This window comes from Centruroides vittatus, unplaced genomic scaffold, assembly GCF_030686945.1.
Source record: "Centruroides vittatus isolate TY-2023 unplaced genomic scaffold, ASM3068694v2 contig_364, whole genome shotgun sequence".
Taxonomy (NCBI): Eukaryota; Metazoa; Arthropoda; class Arachnida; order Scorpiones; family Buthidae; genus Centruroides; species Centruroides vittatus.
Genome location: NW_027122188.1, coordinates 3,985,081 through 4,004,828, shown reverse-complemented (window position 1 = coordinate 4,004,828; position 19,748 = coordinate 3,985,081). Strand labels below are relative to the sequence as shown.

At 28.3% G+C, this 19,748-nt stretch overlaps 1 protein-coding gene across 4 annotated transcripts in view; it reads right to left on the bottom strand.

Annotated features, from left to right (window-relative positions):
* Window positions 1-19,748, bottom strand: part of LOC136975124 (delta-sarcoglycan-like) — a 98,828-nt gene that overhangs the window by 51,825 nt on the left and 27,255 nt on the right. For 2 of the 4 annotated variants that reach the window (XM_067270143.1, XM_067270142.1), the window contains one exon: window positions 19,269-19,307. Coding sequence is in view for 1 of the 4 variants with exons in the window: in XM_067270140.1 (XP_067126241.1) it covers window positions 10,619-10,622 (4 nt within the window). In the remaining 3 variants the exon portion in view is untranslated. Of the gene's footprint in view, window positions 1-10,500; window positions 10,583-10,618; window positions 10,898-19,268; window positions 19,308-19,748 lie in introns of those variants that run through there. The other 2 variants (XM_067270140.1, XM_067270144.1) reach the window with 2 other exon arrangements.

Below are 19,748 nucleotides of genomic sequence, written 5' to 3'. Positions count from 1 at the left end.
GATGTTTAAACGTAGTCAGGACCAGCAGTTCATTAGATGAACTTTTCCCTATGGATTTTTCCCATCTATGTTAAGCAGTGTTGAGAAAATTACTCTCTCAGACAAAACACAAGTGATAACATTAACACAAGAAAGCTTTCAATTTAGGCATAGTTACATATAACTTTTACAAGCGATTGATAATTATTAATGTAAAAAAAATTGATGACAACTATTTATCAGTTCTATTATTATCATTTCTATTTAACTTTTAATAATAATCAATTTATGTTTATCTGCTCATCTAATATCTGATAGAATTGATGAATAGTTTCTCCACTTATGGATAATCTATAATAAGAAGAGATATTGATGAGTTAGTGTATGCCTATCATTTTTACTAATTATGTTTGTATAAGTGACAACTGATTATTTAAACAATTTTTGGAGACAGGAGAAAGAAATCAATGCGAATGATATTTCTTTTCAAATTTTAAATAGCTAGAAGGATGTGATTAAACATTGCTGTAACTTGTCATTTCGTTATCATAAAGAGAACATGAAAATTATATTATTTCTTTTACACTCTGTTTGTCAGTTTTATTCAATTTAATTGCTTTAGCAGTTATTTTAATAACAGCATTAAACAGTATTACCAGGCGAGTTGAGTGTCACCGATAAGCATCGTTTCAATAAATTTTTAACACACAAAGAAACCGAAACTCAACAGAACTTTTTCACTTTAGATAAATAACATGTGGTGAATTAAATGACATGGATAAATCGATGATGACAATGCTTTATCGTCTAGTTTGCAACATCAAAATAGCCTTTTTTATAGTAAATCATTCGCATAAAAAAAAGCGCACGTCTGTGCAGATATAGTGGAAACTTTACTTATAAAAGAAACTCAATATCTAACATCAAAATCGGGTATTTCAGTTATAGAATCCAACCGTAGTAGAAAAACTGTTGGTTCATTTTTAATCCTCCATCTGCTACACATCGAGAAGAAGACAGTGGAAGGCCAACAGCTTCGTGTCTAATCGAGCTGTCGACGACTCGCCACAATATATACAGGAGACGACTACTTTAGTGCTTGCTATTCGGACATACCATCGATTGCTGAACATCACCAACCCACTCCATCACCCATATGACAGGTATATTGGATGGACGGTGTCTTTTGATGTCCCTTTGCGCCGTTGTCAACAGGAAAGGAATCACGACGTGCTTCTGGCTTTGCGTGATGTTCTTAGACCACGTGATAGTTCGATTCCGATTCATGTGCCACAATTGTTGTAAAATTTTGCTGTTCTATAACAATTTATATATACAAAGAATTTATTTATTAATCTGTCGAGAAGTGAATAAAATATGAGGAAAATTGTAATTTTAATAATTTAACGTAACAATTCGTTAAAATCATTTTCTTTATTCACTAGAAACTCTACTATCCTTGATATGTATTAGTAATTATTTATATTTATTTATTAATGGTAGAAGTTTGGCTATAAACATTTATTACGTTAAATAATAAGATTACAGCCCTAATAATCGATGATTGAATGAAAGTATAGTGATGCGGTATGAAATAAATGATCAGCAAGGGAAATATGAATTATCAGTTAAATTATGCCAACTACGGTCTAACTGAATTTAATGTCAATTTATTTTATGAATCATTCGGATAAACACGTTCTAGGCTTTAATGCTCATTCATTTCGATCTGCTTATATTGTGACTGATATCAACAATATTTAAATAGCAAGTTTTAAATATTCTACTTTATGCGAAACTTATTGTAAAAATCAGCAAATATCATACCGTAGGGGATGTATTTAAAATAATTCTTTACACGTTTCAGGTAGCAAAATTATGGTTAAACATTAATCACGGGCACCGTCTTGTATTTGGAAACTTTGTAAGAATGTGCGGGTTGCTCTTTTATATTTAGATCACGTATCCTTTCGCCAAAACTAAACACTATATTTCGGAACAACGATTCAGTAACGAGCTGCTTTGCTCAAATTCACTGCTTCCATCTTCTTCGCTTCTTCGTGCATACTGATAGCACAATTGCTTAGTTCATTTATACAAGATAAGATATCCTACTTTCTAAATCACAAACACTATTCACTGAATTATGTGAGGATTAGAGATTGCTGTGAGAAAAACTTAGCTAATTTACTTTTTCAACCTTCTAAAAAATTATTTTCTACTAGAACATGAAGTAATATTATATGTTACGGTAAATTTATGTTTTAATAATAATAATTTACTTCCTCCTTGTATGTTAAGTTAATAGATAAATTGTTTAACCTAATTTTAAACAAATAAAAAGACAAATTTGCATATAAATGAGAAGACAAATTCTTGGTTTACTTCATTATATTTTTAACAATAGCCGACAAATATTTATCAATTTATAAATATTTTTTAAAAAAAGAAATGCGGAATTAAAATAAATTAAGAGAAGAAATTATTATATCTTATATTTCGAAAAGTATATAAATAACGAAAAATTTATATAATTTAGAAGAATGGAAATTCATTAAAAGAATGTTTACAGTAAGTCATTGAAAGGAGAAAATAATTTTCTAAAATAAATGAAAGAGTCAATTTATTTTAAATTAAATTTATTTTTAATTTTAAAATTGAGATTGTTGCAAAATAAAAATAATTTTAAAGTATTAGTGTTGGCTATAACTAGGTGCTGTATATGGTTTACGTTACTACTGAGGGTAAGTGGTTGAGAAAAGCTGGCTATAACTTCAAAACGGCAAATTGCGAAGCTTCATTATCTGAAGCATCTGTCGCCTTTTGATAGAGAACTAACGTGTGACCTAAGTGCAATCAAAGGATGTGCTTTAACGTTACAAAGGATACTACTAACCTGAGAAGACGAGGCAACACATATAAAAGTACCTGGCGTCAAGTTAGTTCCTTGATACACAGTGCAGATAATTCAGTGTACAAGCAAGTAAGCAAGTCGATAGTATGCTTAGGAGATATCAGAGATAGAAGAACTTATATCAAATGAATATCTTTGAAGAAGAATACAGAAGTGCTGAAAACATACACAAGAAAGAAATAGTTACATCCAAAATTAGATTATGAAAACAATACTGCAGTGCTAAACGTAATGACAACCCATGGAATTTATAAAATAACAATGTAATTTAAACAATGTAATTTATAAAATCTTGTCAAGAAATAGCATCCAAATTAATTTGGCAACTTCGGCAAGCTAAGTCAGAATCAAGCATCAAATCCTGTCTAGAAGATATAGCTAATAATCTCTTTCCTCTAGACTATTCAAACACATGCACTGCTCCGCAAAGAGAAATACACAAAAAATGCGGTGAAATTGACCTGTTGATTACGTGATTTTTCCTAAATAATTGAAGTTGAACTAAAAACAGCGGTGTATTCTGACTGCTAGCAAAGTACCAGGACAGGGTGGAATAAGTGCAATTCTGTCACAGAAAGCTTATCCCTTGTTAAAAGATTACTTTCTCCTGCTGTATAACATTTTCCTAAAATACTCCCATTTCTCTAATTGCTGAGAAGCTAAGATTTGCCTATTGAAAAACAGCAATGACCTCTCAGTTACTGAAAATATCGTCCAATAAGTCTTTTATCAGTGATAGGAAAGGTGTTGAAAGAATTAATTTAACCAAACTTTTGTGGTTAAATGATGAGATAAAGTGGATCTCAGACGGCATCCTTTACTGATTTTTCTACCAGAAAAAAATCAATAAAGAATGCTGTCTTTGCTTTGACAGACTTTATAGAGGTTGTCTTTGAGCAATGCATATTTACAATAGTTGCCTTCCGGAGCATTAAAGAGGCATATTATAATGCATGGCATTTGGGAATTCTAAATAGCCTAATTTCCTTCAACTACGCTCTTTACATTATAAAAGTTATTAAATCTTATCTGTAAAATAGATCTGTCATCCTGAGTTACAAAGGTGTAAATATTATAAGACACTACACAAATCCACGCTTCAAAGTGTTCTTTTTCCATTTCTCTGGAGCACTATTCTCATCAGCTTATCCTCTCAGGACCTAATCCAAGGTAAAATAATTGGTTATGTTGATGTTCTAGTCTTAGCAGACTTACGTAATATCATCTCTGCAGGTGAACATGGAAAGTGCTCTGATATCAATCAAGCAAACAGAGGAATAACTGATTATTCACTTCACTCACATACATTCAAAGCGATGCTATTCACCATAAGATACAAATACAATTATCTGGAGATATATGTTATGTCCCCAAATTAGAATAGTCCTGTCCTCAGAACATAAATAGACTACTGAAGAGCAATTTTGGATCTCAAATTAAACTATAACAAACACAGAAAGAATTTTAGACAAAGCAAAAATGCATAACAATAAACTCTTAAGGTAGGAGGCTAGAAATACTTGGTGTTTAGGCTCAAAAGCTTGCAAAACACTATTTATAGGAGCCTATGGTTTCTCTACGCATTAGTGAGGACATATTCTGAAAAAGAAGTGTTTCACGATAATTTTTAACTGTACAAAAATTCTTTATCCAAAAAATAGTAAAAAGCTATAAAACTGTGTCGACAAGTTCGGCCTTGTTGACAAGACTTACAACCTGGCCCTTAATTGACAAACAGGAAATTCTTTACTACTCACTAAGATCTGATTGTATCAACAGGAGCTGGTCCGAACTGCTTTGTGAGAGCTCTCTAGTGCTTCTTCCGCAGGTTGAGGAAATTGTACTACTGATTCGAAGGGAAGGCCTTTTAAAGGGAGGAAGCTCCGCGTCTTTTCGGACGTATCTCTTGATGGTTCGGGGGCCTTTTACTTTTCAAATGATTCATAAAAGTGTAATTCTATGGCCTCAGGTTTTTGTATTTTACAGACCATTAACTCAATTCCACTCCACACTAAACAGTTTAAATATTCATCACACACCGCTATTTTTAGGCTAGATGGATTCAGTTTATCAAGCATATTATTTGGGCATCGCAGCTTCAAGATAAGAATTATTCAGTCTATATATACTCAGATTCCAAGTCAGTCTTGTACCGAATATGTTTGATTTTTGTAGATTTCAGGACAGACGCACGAAGCACACAAAAATTAAGCACATTCATTATCTGCTTAACACTACGGATGTCTCTTTTGAGCTTTACCAGGAAACACTGGAATCCGAGGTAATGAACTAGGTGATCAAATAGCCAAAGTTGCAGCAATGAACACCAATCTTGCAATAAAATATAAGCCTTATTTCAAACATGTCTTGAAAGTATATAGTATATCCAAAAGTAAATCCTTCACGAATGGAACGAACTGTGAGAGAGTTTACACAAGGGTAGTGTGACGAGGAAATTCCTTCCTTGTATTGAGAGGACTACATCAATACCATACAATAATTTAAGTTTCGTAATAACACAGATACTCACTGGGCACGGCAATTTCAATAGCTACCTGATGAGATTTGGTGCCTCAGATACAGCATTTTGCAATCGTAAATCTATTGTAGATATACAACATTTAATCTATGATTGTATCGTATACTTGAAAGAAAGACTAATATTGCAACTGAAACCACAATACTTATTCTCATCATTACTTTGTGCAATGCCAAATTTAATAGATTCGGTTATATTCCTAGCTTTTTGTCTTTTGTTAAAAGTATCTTTCAGAAAATAAAAATTCTGTTGTGTAATACGTGATCTATGTCATGTATGCTGTACCTGTCATCTACCCAATATCAATCTATTCACTTAGAATATCATTTTATTTATTTATTTATTTGCAGTTTTCTTGAGTGGTACGCACATTAATAAATTTTAAAAATATATTTATTTTATTTTAAAAAGAAATTTCAAAAATTTATGGTTTATTTCAATTTGAAAAATTTTCTTGTTTATTAGGCTATTTATTCCTGTTTTTAAATTAAATGTGCCTTTGCATATTTCAATTATCTTACATTTTAATAGTAAACAGACATTAAAATTTAAGTAAAATTTAAATATATTTTATAAGAAACAGTATTTCATTATTCGCGATTACACTTTTTGAGAAGATCTTCGATAAAGAACGAAACATCAATTCAAAATGTTTGTGAAAAATAAAAACAATTCGAACTATTTAATCTTCTTCTTTGCTCTGATAGGAAGAAGATTGAACTTCAATCATTCAGTTAAATGGAACCTAGAAAATACGAAATTGAACCGAAACAGCGATATAAGGAAATTCAAACAAAATAGACAACAATCTACTAACTCTGAAAACAAAACCTGTGCAATATTCCTTTTCATGATTTCTACCTTTAAAATTTGAATTAAGAAATTTGAATTCCGCAATTAACATCTATTTTCTGTCTCCAAATCAAAATAATCAAGCAACTAATTTGTGTCTATAGATAGGTAAATATTAAGATTTGTGTCTCAATTCTTCATGTCATTTAATATCATTTCTAATCAGAATTTTCAGTCTCTCGAAAATATTACTTTAATTAAGTATACTTTCAATTATTTCTATTAAGAAAATAATTAAAATGCTAATTTTTTTTTAAAATTTCACATTATAACCTTTAGTGAACAATTTGAAAAATTATTTTGTATAGAGAAATGATAAAGCTGCAAACAATATCTATTCTGACGAAGAAAATGCTAATTTTTAAATATTTCAAACACTGATTTTTCTTTGTTCTGAAGTAGAAATTTAGATTATTGAAAAGAAAAAAATAATTAAATTCTTTCATTTAGTATTAATGACTAATAAAATACATCTGAGAAGTAGAATACAAGTATTAAACTTATTTATCAGGTCAATATAATTGCTGAATTCAGATAAAATTAAATAATGAATCATATCGATAATAAAATAAGCTGTTTACAATAACTTAAATTTTAATAATATATTCCTAATTTGTAATTTTTAATGTAACGAGAATTAATTTTTGGCCAAAAGCATCAAGATATAATTTAATATCTAATTGTTCAATTCTGAAAGTTTTAAATTATATTATAAATATACTGTTACTACAAACAGACAGTACAATACTATTCGAGTGCTACTTATATAAAGGAAGTTCAAAGTTCTTATACATAGTTATTTTCTACAGTTCATTGGTGTTAAGTCTTTAATAAATATCAATGGCTTGTTTGATGAGAATTGATTAAAATCTTATCTTATTATTTAATGTTTTTCTAAGGTTTTCGAATATTTATATCAAATAAACTCTTATATTTATAAAAATAAGAATTAAAAGATTAAACTTAAATGTGTTTTTCTGAATTTTATTTGCTTATTAACGGAACGAGCATTCTATTTTAGTGGATTTAAGGTTTTTTTAATATTAATTTCAATGAAAGAATTATCATCATTAATTGGAAATATTCTATAAATAAAATAGATTTATACAATTTCGCGATATTGCAAATTTGTTTAGCCTTAAATGAATATTCGAATATAATATTTTGGGTTGAAATATGTTTTGTGATAGCTTATAAAAAGATGAGAACAAACACTCCAATCTGTTTGAAAATGTTCAGCGAAGTAGACATGGATGATTGAAGGTTCAAGCTACAGAATTTTGACAAGACCTTAAATATAAAAGAAATCACCATCATATTTATAGTTAATTCCAAAACTATTCTGTAATATATATTTTATAGACTTTATATATATAACTATTGATAATTAGAAATATGAAATATTAAATTATAATATCAAAAAATTTGAAAAAATAAAAATATATCGATGTATTTTATTAGCAATTCTATTGCTAAATTTTTTCAAATATGTTAATATATTGTGTAATTATTGATAGAAAACATATCTACGAATAAACTGTAGCGATTAGATAAGCTATTTCGTTAATGATGCTAAAATAAATAACTGTAGATGAAGTATTAACTTCCTAAAATGATCACTTGAACATTTTTTGAAGTTATACTTCATCCACAGTTTAATATTATTAATTATAACACCAAAACATAAATGTTATTTATATATTTAACTAGTTTTTAATAGTTGATTTTGCAATAATTTTTAAAAAGATTATATTTTTTCTATCTCTAGATTTATCTATTTAATTATTTAAGATAAAACTGTTAATTATAAAGTGTTACAGTTTTAAAAAGATTTAATAGATTTTAATCAGCAATCAATTAATATTTACGATAACAAAACATTTTTCTGAATTATTTACAATTAAAAGAAAAGTCTTTAAAAATATATTCAAAAATCTAATGAAATTTTAAAAATTTCACTATTTTCTTTAACATAAAAACACGAAAATGTTGTGAAAACTTAAACAATGAATTGTGTTTTCCTGCAATTTTGTAACGTGTGAAATATTCAGAAGTTAAAAATGATATATTTGCTGTTTCATATCAACTTTGTTGAATGTAAAACAAAGAAATCTGAGGTAAAGGTTCCAGGCGTCAGAAATATGGACTCCATCTCTCTCTCCAAAAGTCATAAACACATAAATAAATAAATAAAGTAAATAAAAACGGATTTTTCACACCACTTATAATTTATATCACTTTGATAGCACGCTTTGTATATATAAAAGAATAAACTTTGATATCATCCTCTATATCCGTGGCCCGAGTAAAAGGACCCTAATGACTCTTTATCTTGGCCTGGTTATGTATAAATTGTTGAATATCAACTACTAAACAGTAGTTAAACATTACATTAAAAAGATTAGCAAGTATTAAATAAATCTAAATTAGGCTAGTTAATGCTATGAATGCATAATATTCATATCATTAACAAGCCTAATTTAGATTAAAAGTAGGACTTAAGTACGAAATAAGTAGGACTTACGATATTTAGATTATACAAATGATAATTGAGATAATTTATTGTTGGAAATAACATTACGACTTGATAAATTTACAAAGTCAACTATGATAATAAGTAATTAGATCAAATATAATGAATAGAATTTAATTAAAAAGTTTTAAATTAAAAGAAAACCTTTATAAATAAAAATGAAATGTTCCTTAAGTATTTTTTAGTGAGATAAAATGGAAATAATATATTTTTTTTGTTTTTTTTCAATTAGTATCTGTATACATCTGTTAAATGAAAGCTGAAACCTTGTAGTAGAAGTATACATAAGCAAAACATCCATCAGTATTGGTGAACAGTTTTGAAAGTATCAGATAACAAACGAAAACAAGAAAATTCGAAGTAATACAAAAATCTTTGAAGTAGCATTATACAAAGATTGAATTTAGTTATGTTTTAAAAAGATGTATGAATAGATCTTAAATTACTTAATATAAAATGAAAGCAAAGAACTGTTATATATTTATGTTTTTAAAGTTTTACATAGTCTTTTCCAAATATAAAATGATAAAATACTTGTTTACAGTTCCATAAAGTTAAATTAATCATTCCATTACAGGTGTATCTGTTGTAGACTTCGTCTTTAAAGTTTTAAAATATTTTATTTAGTATATTTTTTAATCTAAGCGAGAATCCACGTAATATTTTTTGTTGGTTTCAAAAAGAAATATTTAGTGAATTATTATTTATATCATATGTCTAACTCATGTTAATTTAACACACGACTTTACTTTTGTATTTTATGAGCTCTAAAGTTGTAAACAAAGCTATTTTATTTTCTAGAAACATAATAATTTCAACATTTTAGCAAAAGTACCGGTAGGAACAGTTATCGTAATAGTTATAGATGCTACACAGTTTTAACGCATTCATTCTATCAAATTTAGAGTCACGTAGAAACGTGCCGTATTTTTATTATTGTAAACTGTAACAAAATCCAATATAATGGCTCTAACTAATTTAAAAGAACGTTAAATGTAAATTAATATGATGGGCTTTACATAATGTTGATTAAAGAGAAAGAATAATAGTTTGAAATCGTTAGCAGTTCCGAAAGTGTAACCGGACTCACGGCCTCGGTAAAACGTCATAGAAAACAAACACATACAAAGGCTGATAAACAGTTATGTTGTCTAACAGACCCTCAGCACCTAAACAACAACTCCCTTGTTCGCCGTTCATTCCAATTTATTTATTGATTTACCCAACTAAGTCTGTGAAGATTTTACTGATTAAATTTTTTTAAATTGAAAATAATATGTATAAAGATATATATTTTTTCCTACGTAATATACGTTAATTGTTTTAAATACTCGTACATTAAGTACTACCATATTTATTTTATAGACATAAATAAATTTTCGCGAGTAAACAATTTTTTTCTAAGTAAATTAATCTACGTAAAAAAGTAATTTAAGTGATTATCTTGCACGAAAGTCATTTTATTAATGCAGTATTTAATTCATATTAAGTTCTACTTGCTATGTAAATTTTATGTATTAAAATAATTCAATTTTGAATGATTATTTTAAAAAAATGCAAGGAAAAAATGGAATTTATTTTTAATAATAAATAAATTTTATAATTATATAATATGGTAATAAATGTTTTAAGACAAAATACTTATCATAAAAAATAAAAAAATAATGATTTATTTTTGCTCACAAGTTTTATAAAATTCTCACCGATGTCAGTTCTTAAGATAGCTTAACTGTGAATGTACACTACATTGTATTTGATGTTATTCACATAAAGGAAACAATAAATATAAAAATTTACTCACTCATGCTGCCAAGATGGGAGAAGATATTAATGTTGAACAAAGAGAAAGAAACGCTTTAATGTGTTTGTAGTAGAGAAGAGCATAACCACAATGCGGAGGAGTAACAACTCCCATGCAACGTGTTTGATTTGAACACTGGGTGTCAACATGAGAACAAGCATGAGTAGAGTTACATCATCCAGAGGGCAGTGCAATTCGCTTTGATGTCACTACTCTGGCGCAACTGCCTTGCTGCCTTCACGCTTCCAACAGCGATTGAGTGTTTTTCAATATCTCAACCTGATCCTTCTTTTATTGCGAGATTCCCATTCATTTTATAAACAATAAACCACGGATTTCTATCCAATCAAATTTTCTTTACTTTAATAAAATTTATTGTAATTTATCGAAATTTCTATCTTCCTATTTTCAATAAAGATTAATCGATTAAATTTTTTAAAAAATTCTATTATTTAAGAAATTGTTTTTTTTTAAAATTATACTGTATATAAATTTGTCATCACGTTTCATTCAATATTATTAGGTTCAAGTTTAATGTTATTTTTAAGTAACTAAACAAACATCTGAATGTTAAGTAAATAAATAAAAAATTCGATTTCTTTAGCATTTTTCAAAAATAATTGCAGATTAAACGTGAAGATATTTTTATCGCAAAAATTTCGTAAACTAAACGCTTTTATCAGATACTTTCCGCCTCCTGCGCTATCTAACCTTTAACTATTCTCACGTAAGGAAAGCAGCTATAACGTGACCACTCAAATTGATATGAAAAGTCAGCAAACGATTCTATTTAAGTAGAAACCATCCAGTAAGAGTATTAGTTCGTCCACAAATCCCACTTTACTACAGCCGTTTGTAAGCGGCTGCAGTGTGGGTGATAAGGCAAATGAGTAGTTTTTAAGGTCGAACCGTTCTCGATAAACTTAACTTATAATGTTTATCGATAAGTAAGGTTTTTAAAACTGTCTTACATATAGGCGAATTAAGCGCAAGTTCTGTAAATTGCTTTGTGTTTACATAACCCTTTACGACTGCCACGTAACTTACAATAATGGAGAGAGTCAATTAGGTTAGTGCACTTCGCTCGTCCACCACAATTCACTCTTTCAAGTTTCCACTACAACTTTGGATTATGGTGATCCATCCAAGAACCGGAAGGTTACACACGTTTGAATTATGTGAATACACTGTGTATTTGCTAGTAATGTCGAGGAGTTACACGTAGTGATAATATAATCAATCCCCTTACGTCTTATCTTGTTCTGACATTAACGTTACGAATGAATTTATAGTCTTCCTATAAAATGACACAAAGTTAAAATGTTAGTTATGCTTTATAGACCTAAAAGATAGTGTTCAATAAATTGAATTTTGTGTTTTATGATGATATCGTGTCGAGATCTTGAGCTAATTTTAATTCCAAATTATCTTCTGATGTGCGCATAAAGAACTTTGTTGCAAATTTTTATATTTTGCAACAAAGTTCTAATTCTCTTTCGATGTTATTTATAGTTTAAAAGTGAATACGTTTTAATTATTTGCACTTTAAACATAAAAACACTGTAATTTATATGCTTCTTAAATCTGCAACTTAAAGTATAAAAAGCTTAATTTAAATCACGGATGTTTGGATACATTTAAGTTTTTAATAAATATTTTTTAAATTGAACTCTACAGATCTATGTGTAAATTGACGTAAGTCACCCGAAATGCTCTCAAAAATAATTATTGTGAAAGTTTGTAATCGGATGTTTTTATTTAATATATTTTTATTTTTTATAGCTAAATTTTTTCGCAGTTTAATGGAAAAAATATGCAGTAAAGTTATTAAAAAGTAGATAAAGTAAATAACATTATATTATCAACTGGAATCTAAGTTTAATGGAAGTATTACTTCCATTAAACTTAGACCCAGGTCAAGTTTTATTACTTTAGGCCTAATAAAAAAAAAGTGAAAAAATTCTTGGCATCATCATCAAGAAAAATGAAAAAATACCGAATGGAATTAAAAACGAGAGTAAAGTTTCTAGAACCACATATTTTATCCAATATAAGATTACAAAATATCAATTACCCGCAACAAAAATTAGCAATTAGATTACAATTTGCAACTTGTTTTAACTGTACGCAGAGAATGTAATCAAGCGAAACTTATGATTGATTAAGAGAAAAAAAATTAATCTATGATAAAATAGAGATAATTTAAATTACAATTTGATTATCACATTATTTTGAGCTAAGGGAAAGAACACAAGTCAATTTAATGTGCAATTTCGTCATCCTTGTAATCTGTAGAGACAAAAGAAATGGGACCGAGTTCAAACGAGAGAAGAGAGAATGCTTTTCAGTTTCCGTCGGACAAACATAGAGGAAAAGGGATTTTCAGAGACAAAAATTGACCCGACCAATTACTGTCTTTCGCTCGCTGTCTCTGCTCCATGAAATTAGACAAGGCGAAATGGAAATAAGTGAGAATTCTCATTACGCCGATCCACAAGGTCTTCCGTGTGAAGACTATTGGAAAATTAGTCCGCAAATTACACCAGGAACTATCACACGCTCCGACAGATCGCAGTTGCAAAGAAAAGAAGAAAGGTGAGAATTGGATGGAAGAGAGATTAAAAGGAACACTGCCGGTAAATTAAAGCCAAGTTGAAATAAAGTTCGAAATGGTTTCCAAATGTTCTCAAATTAAACTCAATGAATGTGTGAAGTTTTTCCTTAAAAATCAGTGAAGAACGTCAAATTTGTGAAAGAAATTATCGGAAAAAATAATTCTACATAAACTGTATACGTTAACGTAATCGAATTTTCAAAACAAGAAAAAAATTTGCACAAAAGTATTTAGATCTAATGAATCAAAGTATATTTTTACGTACTGAACATACCTTAGCGCACTTATACACTATAACAATTGAAGAACTAATAGAAAGATTTCACTAACTTTTATTATGTTTTATAGTTAATTTTTAAAAAATCTTATATTAATTTTATAATTATAAATTATTGAAGAGCAATTAACAGTTCAATAATAGTTTGTAATTTTTATAAGCTCTGATTGTCACATATATAATCATTTAATAATATTTTACTAAGAAAATTTTATTTTAACTTTCTAATTTTTTTCTTTAAAACTTGTTGATAACTTATCTTTAATTGATAATGTGCTGTTGAAACAATAATGCTAGTTAGCTCTTCTTATGACAGGGGATATAAGAGAAGTGAAAGGAAAATGTTTTTCTCTAATAACTGCCCACAGTTACTCTAGCTATAGTCCTCCAGACTATATATAGTTTACCTTTCTCCCGAGAGACACTATGAACGGAACTTAACGACTAACCAATAAGAGGCAAGAGGTCGTAATCCTTTCTTGTTGTCTGCCAATTATCGTGAACAGAGTATGGACCAAAGAGAGAGACTAGGTTGATTGGTCCTCTTTTAATTACACTAGAAGATCGTGATGTTATTAGAACTCGTTGTATCTCCCACAGGAATGTGGAATTTACTATTTATTTATTTAGTCGTTGCATTTTTAGCCATTTCCAAACCTTCAGCATAAATTTTTTGGTTCTAAAACAGATTAGATTAAACATTTTCCCGTCGGCAATGTTTTTGCTCCCGTCTGTTCATAGCGTAAGATAAAAAAACGTTTAAACTTATTTTTCTTTTATATAAAGATTGCTAGAACGGTGCGAGTTTTGACACATTATTTAAAAGTTTAAAACACTCGAGGCACCTGTGGTAAGAAAAGGAAAAAATAGCTTGACAGTGTGTTAAACGTATAAGGACTAAATTCTTAACTTTAAATGATGACATGTAAAAATAAAAATCACTCCGAAACACACTATACACTATCATTTTGTTTTTATTTTCGGAACTTATTAATGTTTTCCAACAATTTTTATCTTTAAAACACAACTTGTTTTAAAGATTAGAAATGGCAAGGGATTAATAAATTTCTTTGATGCTGTCACTAATAATTTCGACAGTAATATATCAATAGATAGGCGAGGAAATGCATTTCTAAAACTTCTCATTTAAACATAACATTTCCATTTGCATAGCTTTCAGTCATTTGACATCTATCCAATTAGCTACCGTGAAATTCTAATTGGTCGTACTCTAGCTTTCTCTTAACTATTTCAGCAGCATCTCTCATTAGCTGATATCTTATTTCACTAATAGCTGGTAAGTTATCATCCTTCCATAATGTGCCTGGTTCTATACGAAGGAAATAGAGAAGCGGGCGAGAAAGAGAGATTCGATTACTTAATCTACTGAAATTTTGATAATGATGTAAAGATACACAATCCTATACGAATTAAGCATAAGCTATCACAAACTACCTTCTCATAAGGTAAAAATTAATAATATTTTTCATCACGAGACTGTGGTATAGTTATTCGGCTATCGTGTTATTTTTGGTTACTTCCATCTTACCCGAAACTTAAGCTAAAAGCTAAAGATATTCAAAATATTCGAAAAATGTACTCTCTGCAGAATTAATTTCTTGCTTCTCGGCAATTTTGAAATCAATATTGAATTTATTTTTAAAGAGGAAACATCTATCGTGTTTTAAATCCTCGAAAATTTTAAGAAGTATTAACAATTCAATTGCAGTTCTATCTTAAACGACAATGCACTCATTGATGCGAAAAAGTCCGCATTTAGAAAAACGAATGAAAATTGACAGGTCTAATTACCACTGTATGACTGTAGGGCTGCATAAATCCCATTATCTAACCCGCAGAGTTAAACACGGCAGTGCCATCGGACATCTAGATTAAATTAAAATATTTTGGAAAGTGACAAAGACTGTTCTAACTTTATTTAAAAATGGAAGGAAAAAAAAAATATATAGAAAGTGTACAAATATTTTTCTCCAAAAATTTTCTCATGGGATATTAAGAAGTATTAGCCTTAATTTTTTTAATATTGTGTCTTATACAAAAAAGTTAAAAATTCATAAAAAAAAAATATCTATTGCTTTTAAGATAAAAAATTTTTAATTTTATTACTAAATTGTCAATTTTGTTTTATTTAAATTGATTAGTTTTAGACAGGTTTTTTGGCCTTGTGTTTTTGTTTTATTATTATTTTATTTTATGCACAAGTACATTGCTGAATAAATTTAACTATTTTAACCTGCTTTTTCGACTATAATACTTCGAAAATATAATGGTTTTGTAAAAAATTTAGGCATATACAACAACAAAAACTCTTTAGAATGTTGTAGATATGTAATTTTATATTCGCTATACGATCCTCTCTGTAAAGAAGAAATTAAATTCAAAATTATAATATAATTTTGATTTTTAAATTAATTTAGAAAATACTGAAGAGATGTTGCATAATGTAAAATATTATATAATTAAAATAACTAAAACTAAGCAATATCGTATTACCACAATTAATTAAAACATTTCGCAGTAAGCTTATATTACCTATATTTTTTCTTTTTACTATTTATTATTAATTTAATGTTTATAAATTAGATTGTCTTTCACATTTATATGACAAAAACGAACGATAATATATTTATAAAGCAAAACTGTGATCTGAAAACAATGTTATATTTTACTACTGTCTTCTAATAAATAAAAATTTCATTAATTATAATAAATAAAGGAGAAATAGTGGCTTAATTTTTTTTAATTTTATATCTGACAGTCCGAATTAATTATGCTCTCTCGTAAATTAAAATCAGACGCACTAATAGGCAACATTGTTAGTTACTTTAATGTGTCTTTTATCATCCCATCATTTATTTTCATTCCCAGCAGGTGTCGAAATGCTCTCCACTTTTTACCCTATTTTTTATAATTTGATTGCTTTCGAGCCACTAAATTAGTTTTCATTTCCGTAATTTTAACTACAAAATATTTATTTATTGATTTGCCATATAATTTACACAACTAACTAAACAACCAGGTCACATTGGTATAGTGCTATAAATATCTCATTAGGGTTATGCTCAGTGTCAACATTGTCACCAGATCACCTCCGATTAAACTAACCAATCTGAATGTCTGCAAAGTGTCGAAACAATTACTAATTCAACTTACCTACTGTATCAAACTGTTAGCTTTAGCAATTGTTATCTTCCTTTCATTAAATTAAACAGTACAGATATAGCGGCAATTGTCAATCATCTACGATTTTAACGAGGTTCGAAATCCTTAAAAATGTTCTACTTTTTTTGAGAAATTGAACGAGTAATTATGTAAATAGTAAACTGTTGATATTAAAGTTAAATAAATGTAGTAAAAGCGATCTAAAAGAAGAAGAGAAATAGAAGAAAAATATTTTTACTTCAAGTGGAGATAGCGAGATAGAAACATGAAGTGAATGGAGTAAGATAGAACGTTTACATTTGGCGTGCAACCAGAAATTAATATTAGCATTCTCGATAGATACACGCTGATTATCATCGAGTTAATCATTTTACAGTAGTATTCTAAATGGAAATACGTTATCTGTTAAATCAAGCATAAACTGATATATAATATATATATATATATATATATAGGATAAAATGATCGAATAATTTACGTAAAGAGAACAGAGGTTATAGATCATCCAAAACAACTGCAGAGATAATATATTCCTAGGAGAGATAAAATATATTCTTGAAATTTTTCATTTAGATTTATTTTCTGTTTCTTTTTCTCTAAAATTTTACTCTGGGTTTTTGTTTCACAGATATTTCTCTAGAAACATTACTAATTAAAACAAATAAAAATGATTCTAATCGAATCTTAAAAATTGTTTTGAATGTTTAGAACAATAAGCGATGTTTATATATTCATTAATGTTTTATATAACAAACAAACATTTGCTCATTTAATTAATCAATTAATAAATTTACTTAATTTAGAAATAAAAAATGATTATTAGCTAATAAGATTTTAATTTTATATAAAAAATTTATAAGATTATGCAAAATATTAAGATAAATGAAAGAGCTTAATATTTATAATAATTTGATATAAAAATATCAATTTAATCTTTTGCATAAACATTAGCGTTTCCGAGGAGAGATTATTTATGAAAAGATCAAAGTATAAATTTTAATAATTAAAGATAAATTATATTTAAAATATCCGAAACTTTAGAAAATATAATTCCATCAACATGAATAAGGAAAAGCGTTAAATTTGATAAAATTAAATTGAAAGGAATGCATTTACTTTTAAAAGTTGGTTTGAGAATGGATAGTTTGACAGAAAATTTTTATTAACATTGCAGTAAAATTTAAAGAAAGACTTTGTTCGGAGTTTTTGTGAATTCAACAAAGAATTTCGCAAGAATTCTTGTAGTGAAGATCAGAACTACTGAGAGAACAAGGTTTGTAATCTTCTTTCTTGTTTCCGTCAATCAACAGTAAGGACTCGTTGATGAAAATTTCACAAGCCATTCTTGTTGACAGTATAGTACACCCAGTGGCTGTAGTAGAATGTTTACTCAGACTTTTCCTTGTTTTCTCAGCCCTTCAGGAATCTAACGGAAACATCTAGCTGGGCACCGGACGAATGTGATGAAGGTCCTGTTGTGCGAGTGCAGCTAACGATACTATCTGTGTCAAGTCTAACAAGGTAGTGGCAAGATAAGAGAAAGAGGGTATAAAACTCAGAAACAGACGATACCTCGGGCAATAGCGACAATGGAGGTACTATATATGTGAGAGCCATTAACGTAAAGAATCTAAACCCTGGCTCGAAGCCACAATGATATGTAGGTGATGGAAAAGTTAGAAAGTCACCTTCTTTCATCGGACTATTTCTCCACTTGCACGAACAACAATGTATGTTGACGTCATTTACGGGTTCTTAAAGGAAGCTTCGTCCTATCTCGTTCAGAATGAAAGTAATGGCGGTCATTCTTGTCCTCTTTCGCACCAATGTTGCTTTACGGTATCCATTGTATGTAGGCCCGTATTGTAGCCTAAAGGTGTAGTTGTCGCGACATATCGAATAGCATAAACGACAACCTTGTTTTGGTTATCAGAACCATAGAAGAGTTAGTACTTGGGATAGCCCCAGGAACTTTAGTCGTTTCTTGTCGATTAATTCTGTTAACTCGTAATAACAGCCAACAATAAAGATACCAAGCTTGTGAAAAGAATGATACTTCGATACACCGCAGGCTAAAAAAGTCTCCACTTTTATCTGGATGAGTTTGATACGTTAAGAGTTTTCAATGAACTAAATTTGTAAGGCAGGCAGTAAAAAAAACGTAATTCATAATTTATTTGAAACAATTATTTTTTTCATATTTTCTTAAATCTAAATAATTTATCATCAAATAGTAAATATTATTTTTATCTTAAATTTTTAAAATATAAATTATAAAAAAAAATTGTGAACAGTTAAACTTTTTTCGTTAAAGCCTATTTAATTTATTAATAATTCTTTTAAATATCCACAAATGATTTCGTATTGAATTAATAATTTTAAAAATTATTTATTTCATTCCGGAACATCAAGATTATTTCTTATTAAATCAAACAAACTAAATTAAATTTCGAAATTTTGCATAATTTTAATTACATTGTTAAATTAAATTAAATACATAATTATTTCGTCATTTTAATCGAATTTTACGCGTTTTGTAGCGTAATTTTTTTTTGTATCTAGAAAAATAAACTTACTCTCTTACTGAATTTCCAATTATTAAATTCAGAATTGATCTAGAAAAAAAAAATGAATCAATGATTAAAAATTACAATTGCATGCGTAATAAATAATTAAAAGCATAGTATAAAGGGATAAATATTTTAAATTAATTATTTAGTAGTAAAATATTGTTTTATATAAAATAAATTCAGTTGATCAGTCAATTTTCAACAGTAAAGAATGGCAAAATGATATTAAATTCATTTAAGATTACAATATGAATAAATCACTCTAAAAACAATATAACTTTATATATCGTCTAGATTTTTGTATATTCTACATTTATTTATTTATCTTAAAGAAGAAAATTCAAGTTAAGTCTAATATATAGTTTACATACGAATTTCAATAGTTGCAAACAAGACCGCCGAGAGAGAAAGAGATGAGTATAAATCACCCAAGACCCAGAGGGATTCGAGGATTCATAAAAAAATAAATTACCATAACTTTTACAA